This window comes from Herpailurus yagouaroundi, unplaced genomic scaffold, assembly GCF_014898765.1.
Source record: "Herpailurus yagouaroundi ecotype Mexico unplaced genomic scaffold, PumYag 77, whole genome shotgun sequence".
Lineage (NCBI taxonomy): Eukaryota > Metazoa > Chordata > Mammalia > Carnivora > Felidae > Herpailurus > Herpailurus yagouaroundi.
In genome coordinates, this window is record NW_024412388.1 from 103740545 (window position 1) to 103757517 (window position 16973).

At 40.4% G+C, this 16973-nt stretch overlaps 1 protein-coding gene across 19 annotated transcripts in view; it reads left to right on the forward strand.

Moving 5' to 3' along the window:
* PDE4DIP (phosphodiesterase 4D interacting protein) overlaps positions 1 to 16973 on the forward strand; it is a 225903-nt gene that overhangs the window by 158794 nt on the left and 50136 nt on the right. For all 19 annotated transcript variants that reach the window (XM_040471481.1, XM_040471488.1, XM_040471485.1 and 16 more), the window contains 9 exons: positions 65 to 244; positions 1168 to 1362; positions 4162 to 4329; positions 4486 to 4567; positions 7981 to 8072; positions 11170 to 11286; positions 11607 to 11744; positions 12784 to 12896; positions 14688 to 14815. In XM_040471481.1, the coding sequence (XP_040327415.1) occupies positions 65 to 244; positions 1168 to 1362; positions 4162 to 4329; positions 4486 to 4567; positions 7981 to 8072; positions 11170 to 11286; positions 11607 to 11744; positions 12784 to 12896; positions 14688 to 14815 (1213 nt within the window). The remainder of the gene's footprint in view (positions 1 to 64; positions 245 to 1167; positions 1363 to 4161; positions 4330 to 4485; positions 4568 to 7980; positions 8073 to 11169; positions 11287 to 11606; positions 11745 to 12783; positions 12897 to 14687; positions 14816 to 16973) is intronic.

Consider the following 16973-nt stretch of genomic DNA (forward strand, 5'->3'; position numbering starts at 1 on the left):
TCTTGTTTATCCTGAGGAGTGTGGGGTGCCCTTTCACTTACAGTTGCTTTCTTTGTTACTGCAGAGTATGGAGAGTCTCCTCAGGGCCAAAGGCCTGGAAGTAGAACACTTATCTGCTACCTGTCAAAACCTCCAGTGGCTGAAAGAAGAAATGGAAACCAAATTTAGCCATTGGCAGAAGGAACAAGAAAGTATCGTTCAGCAGTTACAGACATCTCTACATGACAGGAACAAAGAAGTGGAGGCAAGACTTTAGTTACTTGAAGGCAGTTGGTTTAGTGATGGCATAATCTGTCTTGGATTAGGACTCTTGAGGTCTGGGAGGCTAGTGACCGAAGTCTCGAATTCTATTCTGTGCCTGAGCGAGTCATTGGCTTTCCCTGGGACTTTTTTTTCCTGCACCTATAAACTCAAGGTGACAATTGTCTTTCTCAAATAAGTCATGTGAGAATTGATGAGAACAGAAACATCCACCTTTAATGTGAGAGCTGACCTTTTTTAGTTGAAGTGCTCATGTTTGTTAGGCACTGTGTTAATTGCTTAATGAATGCTAACTCATTGAATCTTTACAAGTCTATGAATCTTTACAAGTATATATATCATTACTCCTCTTTTACAGACCAGGAGACAGGCTTCTGAGATGAGACTTATCCAAAGTAACATAGTAACTGACAGACCCAGGAAGCAGCCTAGGCAGTTTTAACCACCATGTGCTCCCTCTCAGTATGGAAGGAGGAACTTCGTCACCATACTAACATAGGCTCATTAGTCTTTTTTAGCCTATGGTTTTGTGTTTCCCCCATATAAGTTATACTGGGGAGAAAACAAATAAAAAATGAACTAAGTGTCCATTTATCTTTATCTAATGTTAATTATTATGGACTCTGAGAAAATAGGGAAAGGGCTTACTTCAGAAAACAATAAGTAAGTTGCCATTACAAGTATTTTTCTATATTGTTCGTGTTCATTCACTGAGCACGTGTTTACGGTCTTTTGTGAGCCGGGCCTGTGCTGGATGTGGAGAAACAAAAGTGAGTAAAACAGGATACTTGCTCTCCAGAATCCCATAGCTCTTTCTTCTATAATAGATTTTTAAAGAATAAACCCTTTGATATGTAGTAGAGGGCATTCTTTCCTCCAAAACTTACACCGTCCCTTTTGTGTTAGGATCTTAGCTCAACGCTGCTCTGCAAACTCGGACCAGGACAGAGTGAGATTGCCGAGGAGCTGTGCCAGCGTCTGCAGAGAAAGGAAAGGCTGCTGCAGGAACTTCTAAGTGATCGAAACAAGCAAGCAGTGGAACATGAAGTAGAGATTCAAGGCCTGCTTCAGTCTATGAGCACCAGAGAGCAGGAGAGCCAAGTAAGGACCAACACACAGACCAGAACAGCATGGGTGCATTTACAGACTATGAATAGGAAGCTTTTGAACATCGTCATGTGTGTGTGTATGTGTGTCATTTTATACTCCATTCGTGAGGATTTTTTCCTTCAGTCTGTTACCTACACTATAGTTTCATATCAGTCACCAAAACGTGCGATATTTTTAGAGCACTTTGCATTTAGAAGGCTGCCTAAACAGTACACATACCCATTAACTTCATTATGTACATTTTCTTTTCCTGGATATTCTGATAATTTTCACATACGGGGTTCTGGAGTGTTATGGTTTTGATTCTAAATTATCAAAACTTGATGATATTTTGGGGGTGCCTGGGTGACTCAGTCAGTTGAGCATCTGACTCTTGATTTTGGCTCAGGTCATGATCCCAGGGTCATAGGATTGAGCTCTGCACTGAGTGTGTAGCCTGATTAAGATTCTCTCTCTCTCTCTCTCTCTCTCTTTCTCTCTCTCTCTCTCTCTCTCTCTCTCTCTCTCTCTCTCCCCCCTCTCCCCCACCCTCTCTCTCTCTAAAAAAAAAAAAAAAAAACCTTTAAAAAAAAAACTTCAGTGATATTTTCTGTTTCCAGCCAAGGTATGGGAAAACTTAAACTTCACATATTTTTTCTTAATTCTTATAAAAACTGAATTCTCTTAAGAGGAAAACAGACTGGGTTTTTTTAAAGGTCTTGATGAGAAGAAATAATCTTATAATAATATGGGATGATCTTAAAATACTGGTACACAATTTTTCAAAAGGCAATTCTTAATTTATCCTTATTCGCAGATATCTTCCTCCTCAAGGCTAGAGAGGTGAGCTGCATTTTAGGGACCAGTCATTCGAATCCCCCCAGACAGCTTTAGGGGGCACCAGATTCCTATCATTTGACCATAGCATTCTCTAATGCTTCCTTATATCTTGAGATAGTTCTATTCTAATTCTCAGGCCCCCTGAAGTGATTATACATTTCCTTCCTATTAAATGAGATGTAGAAATTGCTTCTGGAGTAGACCTAACGGAATCACTGTGAATCATTTAAGTCTGGCAGGAGGCTAACAAAAGTCTTTGTGTGAGTTTTCTTTTTAACCCTTTGTAATTTGAAAGAATTAGTACACCTCAGAAGTACTGTATGCTGCTGAGAGTAAAATAATGGAAGCTAGGAGGTAACTGTGAAATTACAAACGATCATTCTAACTCCAGAAAAAGAAAAAGGGTTGTATTCTCCTAGACCTGCTTCTTAAATTTTACATGCAGGAGAAATTGCCTGGATAGCTTTTTAGAAACATAGATTCCCATGCTCACTCCTGGGGACAGAAACTAGGAGAGATAGATAGTACTTAAGAATTTGCATTTCTTACAAGCTTTCAGGTGATGGTGATGCTGCTGGTCCATGGGCCCCACTTGGAGGACCATTGCCGACAACAACACTACTAGAGAAAGAATTCAAAGCCAGATCATATATATGACCCAAGAGATTTTGTATGTTACTTATGCTTTTTTCCATAATAATTTCCATAGATATTCATTAAGGTGAATTAATAATGTACTGTTAGCATCTAGATGGTTATGTCCCAATCCTTAAAGGGCCCGAATCTTACCAAAATTGTAAGGTTATTCTTTTATTTCCCTTAGAGATTATGACAAGAGCTCTGCTTCTCGTTTAAAACAGTAGTTATTGTCCTCAGAAACAGTTGGTGCTGAGACAGCTAATATAGTTCTGATTCATCACCTTATACCCCCAGTAATTTTAGTCTTAGTTTATTATTTCCAGATTTTCTGATTAAATGCAGACTTTAAAAAAAATTTTTTTTTTTAGCGTGTATTTATTTTTGAGACAGAGCATGAGGGGGATGCAGAGAGGGAGGGAGACACAGAATCTGAGCAGGCTCCAGGCTCTGAGCTGTGGGCACAGAGCCCAGCGCAGGGCTCAAACTCACAAACCGCAAGATCGTGACCTGAGCAAAGTCAGACACTTAACTGACTGAGCCACCCAGGCACCCCTAAATGCACACTTTTAACGTGGTAAAGGTCATGAATAATGTTCTAGATCCTTTTCCTTAATGTGCCATCATCTGTCTTAGAAAATTGGGATTTGAAATTAAACAAAACTGTGTGCAGTGGTTTGGAGGTTCAGATTCTCCAGATTGTATGGTCTGATAAAAATGTCTCTATGTAATTGATTCATTGGCTAAATACGTATTGAGTGCCTACTGTGTGCCAGACACTGTTCTGGGTGCTTGTGATTCAGTGCTGAAGAAAACCTAGAACCTGCCCTTAGGACATCCAGTTGGGGGAGAGACAATAAACAGATCTATCAGATAATGGTAAGTGTGTTGTAAAACACTTAGCAGGATGAGGAGAATCAGGAGTAGAGAAAAGATCACTGTCTTAGATAGGATATGCAGAGGAGGCCAGTCAGAGAAGGTAGCAATAGGCAAAGATGTAATTGGAGCAAAGCAAGCGAACGTTTGGGTAGAGGACATCCAGGCCAAAGGCACATGTGTCCCAGAGTGAAGGACATCTACTCTGGTCCACCTCAACCAGAATCTTCTCACCTTAGCCTGATAGAGTTCTGGCAGAACCCATTTCAGACTGTGCTGTCTGTAATAGATGACTTCAGTTCAGGTTTTCCAATGTTCAGCTGTGTTTTTCGCTGTAAACTGAAAGCAAGGAAACTATTTTGAAGGGCCCCACTGGCTTTTGATAAATAACTGGCTTTAAATGAATAACGTCATAACGTGAATTTTGTTTTCTAATGTTCCATGTGATTTCCTTACCAGGCCTCTGCAGAGAAGATGGTACAGGCCCTAATGGAAAGAAATTCAGAATTGCAGGCCCTGCGCCAGTATTTAGGAGGGAAAGACTTCATGGTGTCCCAAGCACTGATCTCTAACCAACCCACAGAAGTTACCTCCAGCAGCCCCCATCTTGGAGATCAGACTGATCAAGTAAGAACTATGTACTTGTGTAGATGTTGATGCCAACTGCCTTTCCTTTTTGTGTGGGAGGCAGAAGTTTGATCTTTTTAATACCTTTCCAAGTCCTTGTCATTGTGATCATGGTTCCCGCACTTTCCTAAATCCCCTGACTCTTCCAATTTTTAGGGTTCCGTGCATATACCCTCCAAGGATGATGGCATTTCATTGACTGCCAAAGGGGATACCAGTATAGCCAGGTCCTCATTAGGTAAGTATCAAATTTAATTTCACTAAGGAACCTTCCATCTTTTCTTCCTGTAACTCTGTTAATAGGTGTGGCCAAGACTCTCTTTCTCTTCCTACCTTAGTGGAAAAAAATAAGTTTAGATTTCCCTAAAAGGCTGAAGACATGTCTCTTTAGAAAGAACTGACCTTACCTTACATTGAATTGACACTGTTGTTCTGGGTACACGGTTCGGCCCAGGGAAACTGCCTCCTGATTGTCCTTTTCACGCAGTTTTGCAGGGATTCAGAAATGCAGGAGGTAGTGTTTCCCAACCTACACAGCAAGACCATGGGGCTGACACCTTCTCCTGGATGTCTTTCAGGCAGTCCCTGTCTACTCACTGTAACTTGGCATAACTTGTTTTACATGTCGGGGGCGGGGGGGGAGGAGGGGGACGGGCATCGTGCATTAAGCTGTTTGCCAAGATCACAGCCATCTAAGTAAGAGACAGTGGTAGGCCTTGAACTCCCCCAAAACAGCTGAATTCTGTGCATAGTAGGAACAAAACTTATACTGAGTGCTTGGGATTACAGTCTCTGACTTTCATAGAGCAAAAGGCCGGGATCTGTGGTAGCTTCCCCCCCTTTCCTAACATCAAGGAAGATGTTTCCCCAGTGAGTTCTAGAAATAGGGGCTTACCGTCATTAATGAAGTGGTGATTATAGCGCTATAATAAGAAAGGTTGTGGACTTTGATAATTAACTTACGATCTTTAAATGATATTAAGAATGTAAAAACTTTGTTTCTGTGTTACAGTGTTAACTATTATGCAATTCCATAGATAAGTCACGCGAGTAGTTATTTTTTAGTAGGAAAACTTTGTTAGTCAAAGAGTAATGGATGCTGGATTTGTTTATTCCCTATTTACCTTTTTTCAAAAACTACCTTTCTACAATTTTGTATTTTACAAATTTCAAACTTATAGAAAGGTGGCAAAAATAACACATATACACTTGTATTAAGATTCACCCCCTGTTAACTTTTTGCCACATTTGCGTCCTTAATTTATATGCATACACGCAGATATAATGTTAATTTCCAAGCCATTTAAAAATTACTTAGGTATCCTGACACTTCATTTCTAAATACTTCATTACGTATTTCCTAACAGCAGGGGCATTCTCCTGCATAACTACAGTATAATTATCACATTCAGGAAATTCAACCTTAACATAGTCCTGGTACCTAATGTACAGTTCATATTCAGAGTTCCCATTGTCCCCGGAATGTCCTCGATGGCTGGGTTTCTCCCTCCAGGATCATGCATCGCATTTACTTGTCATGTCTCTGTACTCTCCTTTAATCTGGAACAGTTTTCTAGTCTTTTTTGACGTAGGCATTTTTGAAAACTCTGGGTCAGCTCATGGCCCTCAATTTGGCTCTGATTATTTCCTCATGGTTAGATTCAAGTTTAACATTTTTGGCAAGAATACTACAAGGGTGATGTCTTTCTCAGTGCATCACGTCAGGAGCACATGATACCAGTTAGTATTATCCTTGGTTAAGGTTGTATCTGCTGGATCTCTCCATTGGGAAGGCTCATGTCTCCCTTTGTGTTAGTAATCTGCCAGACTAATATCTTAGTTGGCAGTTCTGTTTCCCCACAGTCACTCACCCAGGGGTTTAGCATCTTTCAGCCTTGCCTGAATCAACTATTATATTACATTGATAGTTTAAAAAAGTGATGTCTGGGGCACCTGGGTGGCTCAGTCAGTTGAGCATCCTACTTCAGCTCAGAACATGATCTCATGGTTCGTGGGTTCAAGCCCCACATCAGGCTGTGCTGACAGCTCAGAGCCTAGAGGCTGCTTTGGATTCTGTGTCTCCCTCTCTCTGCGCCTCCCCTGCTTGCACTATCTCCCCCCGCCTCCCCTCTCTCTCTCTCTCTCCCCCTCCCCAAACAAACATAAAAAATAATAATAATAAAGTGATTTCTATTTCTAAAATTTCTTCCTTAATTATTAGTGTATGTTCCTTTACAAAGAAGCTCTGCCTTTTCTGTATTCTCCCCACTCCATTTTTTTTATATCAATGTGTTCTACTAGATTCTTTTTTTAAAAAATACATTTTATTGTCTATTTCTGTTATTATTCCATTTGATGCCCAAATTATCCCAGATTTGGCCAATTGGAGCCCCTTCTAGCTGCTCCTCTGTTCTTTTTGGTATTTCCCCATCAATTTTTCAGCACTTTTACATTTTCTGGCACAATAAGATGTTCTGGGATCAACTTTTACTTTCCCTGCCTCAGCCCTGGAATTACCCATTACTTCAAGGGGCTCTGGTTCCTTTAAGTGGATAATGGCATTTAGATACTAATTTCTGGGCATAAGATAGGTTCACAGCTTCTAGGCCCTTTTACATGAACAGAACTAAAGGGGTGTGTGTGTGTGTGTGTTTGATACTGATTTCTCTAATTCTAATTGAACAACACAAGTTCTTTCTTTGGCTTATTTTGTATTAGTATCTGCTTTCTTTTCTGTTTTTTCTTTTTCTTTTTTTTGACATTGAGAAACCTGCTTACCTATAACGTCAATTTATTTATACATTTGCACAATACACAAAAATGGCTTCAGGGTTGCTACACGAATACACCTATCAGCAGAAAGAATCATTAAATAATGTTTAAGGTTTCTTTTTATTTTTTTAATCCTTAGACTATTTCCCACTGAAGGTATATAGTTAGAATAGTGAATTCAAAAAATTATTTGGGTTAACTTTTTTATTTCCTAGGTGCTTATTTTATCTATTTGCTATACAGGTTTGTTTATGTTAATATTCAGTTTTAGGCTTTTTCCTGCCCATGATTACTGAACTAACTTTACACATTAAAAATAAAATATTAGCATGGTTCAAAACTCAAATATATAGAAAAGTATGCTCAGAAGCCCCAACTACTTCCCTAACATTTCTCTCCTGTTTTCACCCCTCCCTTGAAGGCAACTGATTTCATTTCTGGATTATCCTTCCCTAGGTTTCTTTTTGCAAAGTAAGAGAGCAGTCCTGTGTCTCTGTGTGATGTGTATGTGTGTGTTCCTGTTGCCCCCTTTCCTAATGTAAAACATACTACACTAGGTGTATCCTTTTGTACCTGCCCTGTTTTACTTAACAGTATAGCTTAGAAATTATTCCATATCCGTTCATAAAGATTTTCCTCATTCTTTCTTATGGTTGATTATAGTACTTCATTGCATGGACATACTGTGGTTTATTCAGTCTTCTGTAGACTGATTGCAGTATTTTGCCATTACAAATAATGCTGCAAAGAACAACCTATACGTATATTCGTCGTTATTGTTGTTAGATTGTGTATTCAGAGTAAATTCCCCAGAAGCAAAGCAGCAGAGGTCGTGTTGGGTTGTAGTGATCGAAGCTAGTGCTGTGTGTTCATTTCCAGGAGACTTGGATGCAGTGTCCGGGCTGGAGAAAGAACTGAGTACTGCCAAGGAGGAGCTCGAGCTCATGGCTAAAAAAGAAAGAGAAAGTCGGGTGAGTTTTCTCAGTGAGCCTAATTTCTAAATTCCTGGTATTTTCTTTCAAGATAGTATATATTTGAAGATAGTTTATATTCAAGGCTACAGTTGTCCAAGTATAATACCTAGGCCCAAAAGCAAAGTAAGACTTATCTTTTTGGAGAAAACCAGAAATCACTTTATATGCATATTTTCTCAAAAGATGCTCTTATTTTTATACATGGAGACCATTAAACTTTTAAGTGCTGAAAAGAGCTTATAGCAGCTCTCTCTGCCTGTTGCTAACTGGAATAATTGTAAAGGACTTGTGAAAGAGTGAAATACTATATAATTCCTGCTTCGAATTGTGACGTTTGATCTGGAAAATTAGTTTTAAAAACCTGGAACTAAAGACTGTGGGGACTGATCAATAATGTTTATTGACTACTTGCTGTATGCAGTGCACTGTATGGGAATGTAAATTAGCACTAATGCTTATGACTCTGTAAACTGAGTGGTATTGACCCTATTTTATAGATGAAGAAGCTGAAACACTGATTTTCTTTTTTTTTTTTTTAAACATTGGAGGTGGGAAATAGTCCTGTAACTAAGACACCTGAAGCTAAGATTTAAATTGAGGTCTTTTGTGACTCAAAAGACTTGCTAAGAAGTCATGACTTGGAGCAGATAATTTTCCCATTCTCATGCCCTATTTCTGGTGAGAGTTTTCATGAATTTTCTCAGAAGAGGACTCTCAGCCTTCCAGAAGAATCCCTTCTCTTTCTGCCTCCCTGTACAGCTGGTTGTATGTCCAGCCATGATGTAGGACCACAGTATAGAGTTAGCAGCTAACACTAATTCAGAGGGTCAGCAGTGTCATGGGCTCCTAACTTCAGTTTACCTGGCTAGTCTACATCAGGTGTAGTCCATCTCTTTGCCAGAGTTAATCTATAACATAAGACGTGTATTCGCATTTGTGGTCAAGTTCTCTTACTGTACTTCTTTGTTTCTTTTCTCATAACTATATTTCTCCTTATAACCAGACTCCTGTTACATGACTCCAGTTTTGAGGATATGAAATTGTGTGGCATTTTAAAAATACCAGTTTTCAAAATCCCCTAGTTCCCCTCCTTTTTTTTCTTTTTTGGGGGGCAGGGGTTCTACTGTAGCCATTATCTGATTATTCGTGTCCGATATTTCAGTTCGGTTTCCACATGCCGTTCCTGTTTTTCCCGTATATACTCAATTCAGTGTAATATTACTTTTTGGTTCTGTCCTGTGTTGGGGGTCATAAATTTATGACTATGAATCGTTATTTTGAGTGAGTAATCTTTAGCTATATTGCTTACTTTTGTGTCTTTAATCAGTTCCCACTCCCTGGTTCAGTGCCATATATATTCATTATCACATTCCCTCTAATATTAGATAATGTACCAAAAGCCATGTCGATTTTCCCGAATTTTTAAACATTCCCCCTACTGTCTTGAAATAATAGTAGCTGTGGTGGCAGTAATTTACATTCACTGGTTGCCTGCCGTGCACTTTTAAATACATTTTCTCTATTCTCACATAGCCCTGAAAAGTAGGTGTTTTTTTCCGTTTTTACAGTTGAGGAAATTGAAGCTCAGTTTAAATGCCTTGTAGGAAGATTATGCCAAGATTTAAAGCCCATGTCTGCCTCACTGCAGACCTTTATCATGCCCCAGTAATGTAGCTTCCTCATGTTTGAATTTCTGTTATGTGGAGCAAATACCCACCCGTAATGATAGAGGCCTCTGAAGAGGGCCTTCCTTTTTTCATACCCAGGATCTGAACAAACTGAGAAATAAAGTTGTGGCAGATAGTTATTTTACCAACTGCGTTACAGATAAAGGCTTAGGTGGAGAACTTAATGCAAGAACCAAGAGGCCTGCTAGCCAATCCCCAGAATTGGGTAGACTTCTCTATCTACCTAGTCACAGACAACCGTGGGCCTGCCCTTGGAGAAGCAGTGGCAAAAACAGGCTTCCTGCAGACAGGTGCCTCCCCGAAAGAAGAAAGATGGAGCTAAGTCAAGCATACCTCATTTATTCTTCCCCAATATACCGTTAAGACAAGTCCCTTACCTGCCTGGGGCTGAGTAAAGGAGTGGAGAAAGGTAAGGAGTTCTATTAACTGAGGTCCTTCGACATGCGAGGAAATGGGAGAAGCATTTCTTCCTAACATGCCGCAGTAGCCCAGAACACCAGATAACTTTGTGTAGTTGCAAATCATCAGGAGCCCACATGGTGAACTGTCAGTGTTGATGGAGGTAGAAGTAACATTTTTATTGCAGGTAACTCACATTTTATATATTAAAGAGGTGCTGCTTCCTTTAGGAAGCTTGGCTGTGCTTTACACTCTCTGTGTGTCATCTGTCTTCCTTGTCACACCTATTTTCTTTTTCTTTAAGACTTTCTTTTTAAGTAATCTCCACACCCAATGTGGGACTTGAACTTACAACCCCGAGATCTAGAGTCACGTGCTCTACTGGCTGAGCCAGCCAGGTGCCCCCTACACCTGTGTTCTTCACATATCTCAAAATAGTTCCTTAAAATGTTTACTTACAAATAACTTGCCGTTACCACAAAGAACATGTGGATGCGTAGACTCTGCAGGAAAGGCATGACAGTCTCATGTGCGGAGTCTGCTTCCTTGAGTTCGCATTCTGGATCTGCCATTTCCTGGCTCCAGGACTTGGAATGGGTTCCTTAATTTCTCTCAGCCTCAGTCACCTCATATGTAAATTGGGGAACAGAAGAGAAGTTTATTCTGTAGGGTTGTTGGGAGGATTCACTCACCTGCTAACGGTGACCTATTTTTTTAAGCAACATAATAAACTCATTAGTTAAACAAATTTGATGTTTTATAGTGCTGACTAAAGCGGAGGACGTCATTAAAACTACCATTACAGCTTCCCATAAAACACGCCTTCGTACCACACTCTGTGGTTTATTGATCTGATCCAGTAGAAGACTATTCATCTTCTAGTTTTTACTTGCATTACTGACTGATGGTGATATAATGTGGGAAAACCTTGGCCTTGGTGTTAAAATGTAAATGTGATAGATGCCATCTCCTCTACCCACTAACTTCAGGATTTCTCCTCTCCGCAGATGGAACTTTCTGCACTACAGTCCGTGGTGGCTGTGCAACAGGAAGAGCTGCAGGTGCAGGCGGCCGATCTGGAGTCCCTGACCAGGAACATACAGATAAAAGAAGACCTCATAAAGGTCTTTCAAAGCTTTTTAAAGACCATGGGAAATGACTACAGCTCAGAATCCTATAGGGCACTTTCAGACATTTGAATACTTTGAGTCCCCCGGCTTGCTTCCTTGATGCACTGTTAGTCTGAGCCTCTTAAATATCACCATATTCTCTTTGACTTCTTTAGAGTCTCTGAGATTTCATAACGAATGTTTGTTACTTTTGTATGACTTATCAGTATTCCACTTGACAGCATAAACTATCTCAGGGACCTTTGCTCCTTTGCTCCTCCGCTTAATAGCATTTTTATTACTAGTTTTTTTGTTTTTTGTTTTTTTACTTTTAGGACCTGCAAATGCAACTGGTTGATCCTGAAGACATACCAGCTATGGAACGCCTGACCCAAGAAGTCTTACTACTTCGGGAAAAAGTTGCTTCAGTAGAATCACAGGGTCAGGAAGCTTCAGGAAATCGAAGACAACAAGTAAGTTATTGAAATATAAACCTTATTTTTATTGTGAAATAGACAATGGAAAAGCTGTCATTCTCCATTACTTATGAAGGGGTGTTGATGGAATTTCGTAGAGAATCTGTGCTCTAAAGTTTCCTGCCTTGGTCAGTAGCAGCAACAGAGGCCCCTAACGTTTGTAGTTCCTTGGTAGCTACCACCCCATATCTGACCTTTCTTCAGTGCCAGACTTTTTAAAAAAGACCTACTTATCTATACTCCCTGTCTGCGTTATCATCTCTCTCACTAACTACTCATTACACTCCAGTCCTAGCTTTTAACTGGAGCAGTTCACCTACACAGACCTCTGTTGTTGCACACTGTCATGGTTCACCTTCTTTACAGCACTTATTATGGCTCACCGTGACACAGGTCTGTGACTGATGGTGTCTCCTCCACCCACTAGATAGTAGACTTATCCCTAGAACAGAGCCTGGCAATAGAAGGTGCTCGATAAATATTTATTGAATGAATGAAATACCAGTAAGTCCTACTCTGTGTCTCCTTCTGACCCTTCCTCTCTTTTCCTTCCACTCTCTTCTCTTAGCCTCTTTCCCATGCTTCTGACTTCTGTCTCCTCTTTCTTCTTTTATCTCCCATGTTTGAAATCTACCCTTTAGGGTTTTGGTTATTCGTTTTTTTTAATGTTTATTATTTATTTTTGAGAGCGAGAGAGAGAGTGCAAGCAGGGGAGGGGCAGAGAGAGAGGGAGACATAGAACCTGAAGCAGGCTCCAGCCTCTGAGCTGTTAGCACGGAGCCCGATGAGGGGCTTGAACTCACAAAGCACAAGACCATGACCTGAGCCAAAGCAGGACTCTTAACTGACTGAGCCACCCAGGCGTCCCTGCGTGATTTGATTTGAAAACTGTAAAATAAAACAGAAAGCTTAAGTAGTTAGATAGTGAGTTTTATTGGTCATAGTACATGCTAGTACATTGTTTTGGTTGCTTTCTCGGGATCCAATGTGGCTTTGTGTCTCCTGTCTCCATTTGCGTATTGCTTCTTTTCCTCAGTTGCTGCTGATGCTTGAAGGGCTGGTAGATGAACGGAGTCGGCTCAATGAGGCTTTGCAAGCAGAGAGACAGCTCTATAGCAGTCTGGTGAAGTTCCATGCCCATCCAGAGAGGTAAGAGAGTGACGGCAATATATATCCTTCTATTCATCTTTAGGCACAGATGCTTATGATCTCGAAGCAGGAAGAAAAAAGAGCAAAGACACTGGCACTACTGAACTTGTCATTTGTTGTGTGGATGGCTCTGAGCCTAGTGTTTAAGTCTCAAGTCAGAAATAGTCCCTATTTCATATAGCTACACAGTGATCAAATGAGAAGACTTGTCAGATGTCTCAAATAATGCCTTGCATATAGTAAACATTCAATGTATTTTCCTTTCCTTCCTCTGTTCCATGTCCTGGTAAGGGCTGTTCTATTCCAAGAGTAAGGGTATAAAGGGTATTGATACTTACTGAGTATCATGAAAGAAAATATATTTACCGTGATGGCCGATATCAACCCAGGATCACTGCTAGCCATCACGATGAATATGTTTGCTTGTACCTCTTGATTTTTGGTCATGTGTATTATAGCATTCTGGTTCATTTTCTATTATTCCCTTAATTTTTTTTCTCATTTGCCTTTGGTCCTCACCCCTTTTCTCTTTCCTAATTTTTATTCTTTTACTATTCAGTTTCTTCTAGTTTGGTATTCAGTTTAAGCATTTTTTTCTTTCTCCTTGAAGAAAATGAAAGCAGAAGAGAGGTATGATAGGACAACTTGATTGTATTAATTTCAAAAAAAATTGTTTAACGTTTATTTTTGAGTGAGAGAGCAAGCGAGCATGAGCAGGGGAGGGGCAGAGAGAGAGGGAGACACAGAATCTGAAGTAGGCTCCTGGCTCTGAGTGGTCAGCAGAAAGCCCGACGGGGGGCTCAAACTCATGAACCACGAGATCATGACCTGAGCCTCAGTTGGACACTTAACCGACTGAGCCACGCTGGCACCCCTTGACTGTATTACTTTTTAAAGAATCTCTGGATCTTTAGTCTTTGAACTGGATTCCTTCTTAACGCTCTGTCAAGTTTGGTTAACAAATGAGAGAACACCTGTCTTTATTATATTTTTTTTAATGTTTATTTATTTTTGAGAGAGAGAGAGACCGAGCACGAGCAGAGAAGGGGCAGAGAGAGGGAGACACCGAAACCGAAGCAGGCTCCAGGCTCTGAGCTGTCAGCACAGAACCCAGCACGGTGCTCAAACTCACGAGCTGTGAGATCATGACCTGAGCTGATTGAGCCACCCAGGTGCCCCAAGAGAACACCTATCTTTAATAGCAGTCCTGTTTGGCTCAGTATTGCTTCAGTTTGCATGTAGTTTTTCCTGGTTTTGTTTTTTCAGAAACGAATACTCTTAGTCAAAAAGTGAAATTTCTTGGGGTGCCTGGGTCCCAGCTCAGTCGGTCAAGCGTCTGACTTCAGCTCAGGTCATGATCTTGTGGTTCATGAGTTCGAGCCCCGCGTCAGGCTCTGTGCTGACAGCTCAGAGCCTGAAGCCTGATTTGGATTCTGTGTCTCCCTCTGTCTGTCCCTCCTCTGCTTGTACTCTGTCTCTCTCAAAGATAAATAAACATTAAAAAAAATTTTTTTTTAAAAAGCAAAATTTCTCTTATGTTGGCTATAGAGGTGTGAGATAAGTCTTAGGAGCTATAGTTTTATGTGACATTGGCCCAGAATCTAGCATAAAGGAGCAGGCCTTGCTAATCTGTCAGCAATGAATAGTAACAGTACCAAAACAAAGACTGTGTTCGTTGATTTTGTCCTGGAGAGCGTCCTTTAGAAAGTCTCATGACTCTTTGGAAGTATATGTAGACTCATTACAGTCGACAGCTAATCCATTTTCCTTCCATGTGGCGTGTTTACTCAGCTCTGAGAGGGACCGAACTCTGCAGGTGGAACTAGAAGGGGTCCAGGTGATACGTGGTCGGCTAGAAGAAGTTCTTGGAAGAAGCCTGGAGCGCTTAAGCAGGCTGGAGACCCTGGCCGCCATTGGAGGTGGGGAACTGGAAAGTGTGCGAGTTCGTCACAAGCATGCCTTCTGAGCACTGGCGGGTCAGACTGCAGCCCAGGATGGAAAACCTTGTTTGCACTAACCCGAGAGCCTTGTCTGGCTTTGGCAGAATTAAATGGTGACTTGGTAATGGTAGAACTGCTGCAAGTAGCATCAGCTACAGAGTGAAACTCACTTTGGTCTCCCTGCGTGGCGCTGTGCAGCTCTCTCTCTGAGTTGAATGGTGGAGGTTACAAAATGAATGTGCACCTTTTAAATCATTCCATTTCAGTTTTCCCACCTGTATTCACTCTTTTCCCCGGCCCCCCCCCCCCTCCCCCTTCTCTTTTCCTGGGGGCAAATAAAGTTTATTCCTCCCCTGCTCTCACCGCCCATTTCATATGTACCATATCCTGTCATAAATGCATGCATGTGTATTATTTTTGCCATTCAGTCAACTCCTGCTCTTTGAGAGAGAGGATTTTTTTTTAATCAAATAAAAGTTTCAAGATGAAAGAGAAAAGAGAGAGATTAAATGTCCATAAGAATGACTTTGCAAAAGTGGTATAACCCTTCTCAGAAGGTAATCAAAGCCAAGTCTTGCCATAGCCCACTGCAAGTAGTAGAAGGGTCAAGGGTCAAGCTGAAGAGCAGAGGCAAAGACCATTCAAGTGTTTACGGTAAACCTTTTCCTCTGATACTGTTTCAGAGTTGATATTGAATCAAATGGATCGTGAAATTAGATTAGATGCGGATGAAATTCCATCAGTATTTTTTCTTTAAACCAAAAGTATACTATTTAGTCAGAACATTAATAAGAATGCTTCCCATGTCTTTCAGAGTCACAATTCTTTATGTAAAAAAGATAGTTTCAAATGTAATGTCCCCCTCTAAATTCAGCATCTCCCTAAATAGCCTATTGCAGCCATTTGGTAGTGGCATTAGATGGAGTCCTGTGTTTTTCATGTTTTAGTGCTTATACATTACTCCATATTAAAATAATAAGTTTTGGAGTGTTTGAATAGTTTAGAAAAAAAAAATCACAGATCAGGTTTTGGTCATTGTCTCAGTGCTTTCTTATGGTAGCAGGAGATGCGTAAGGAAAGGGGCACTGTAGATTGTATTTCTACTATCTTAAATATCAAGAGTGTAAAAAGTAACCAGGATTTTTTGGAGCTTTGGGGGTTCAACACCCTGAGGTTTCGTATTTCTGCTGGTTGGACGTTTCCTAGATTAGAAGCTGAGATTTTAGTTTTTAAACACAGAATTTGGTGAACAGGGACTGGAGGCTTTCCAGCATCATAAATGTGACTGCATACTCTTTCTCACCTAGGGGGGCACCCAATAGTTTTTCTGTTTTCCCTCCATTTTTTACATGACACTTGTATTTCTTTCACATTCGTGGGTTGACACAAGTTGCCTTACATTCTAAATTCTGTCCAAGTCTCTGTAACCTTAGCCATGTCTGTAACAACAGTCAAACCAAAATGGACAGGGAAGAAAATGTTCTCCAGGAGAAGCACCCTGAGATGTTCTGATTAAGTATTTTGCAAAAGATTGATGGCCTTAAGCCTTTCTCTTCATGGAAATGCTTTTAAGTTTTAATGGCCTTTGGGGTGAGGGGTCATTTAAGGAAGGAGATAGGAAGTGTCAGAGGAACCATCCACTTTCTTAGTCTTCTAATCTTTAGGGACCATCTCCTGCACATAGCTTTTTGTAATATTCTAGAAGTAAAGAGGGGGTATTTGAACTTACAGAAACTTAAACCCACCAAAGACTAGTCTGTCATATGATTATAATGCATTTAGGAAGTGTTTTGGTTTTTTTTTTTTTTTCCTTAATTTTGCTAACAGACCAAGGAAGCTTTCAAGTGTCCTGTTTAGATTCAAACATGGGTGGTTTTTTGGGTTCTAATGACTCAGTGATTACAGTAATTTCTGATAATTTCTACCCCTGCTTCTATCCCCCTCCAAGAGTAGAAATTTCGCTTGGTATCCTGAACTAAGTGTTAGAAATATTAAAGTAGCTGGATGAATAATGAGAAACCCAACTTCCTATTGAAAAATTATCATAATAGATAAGCAGGGGAGGAAAGTAAGTGAATTCTGGTCCTGATTTGGGTCCCAAAGAGACAGACTAGTGCTATAGTTACTTTAATATTGA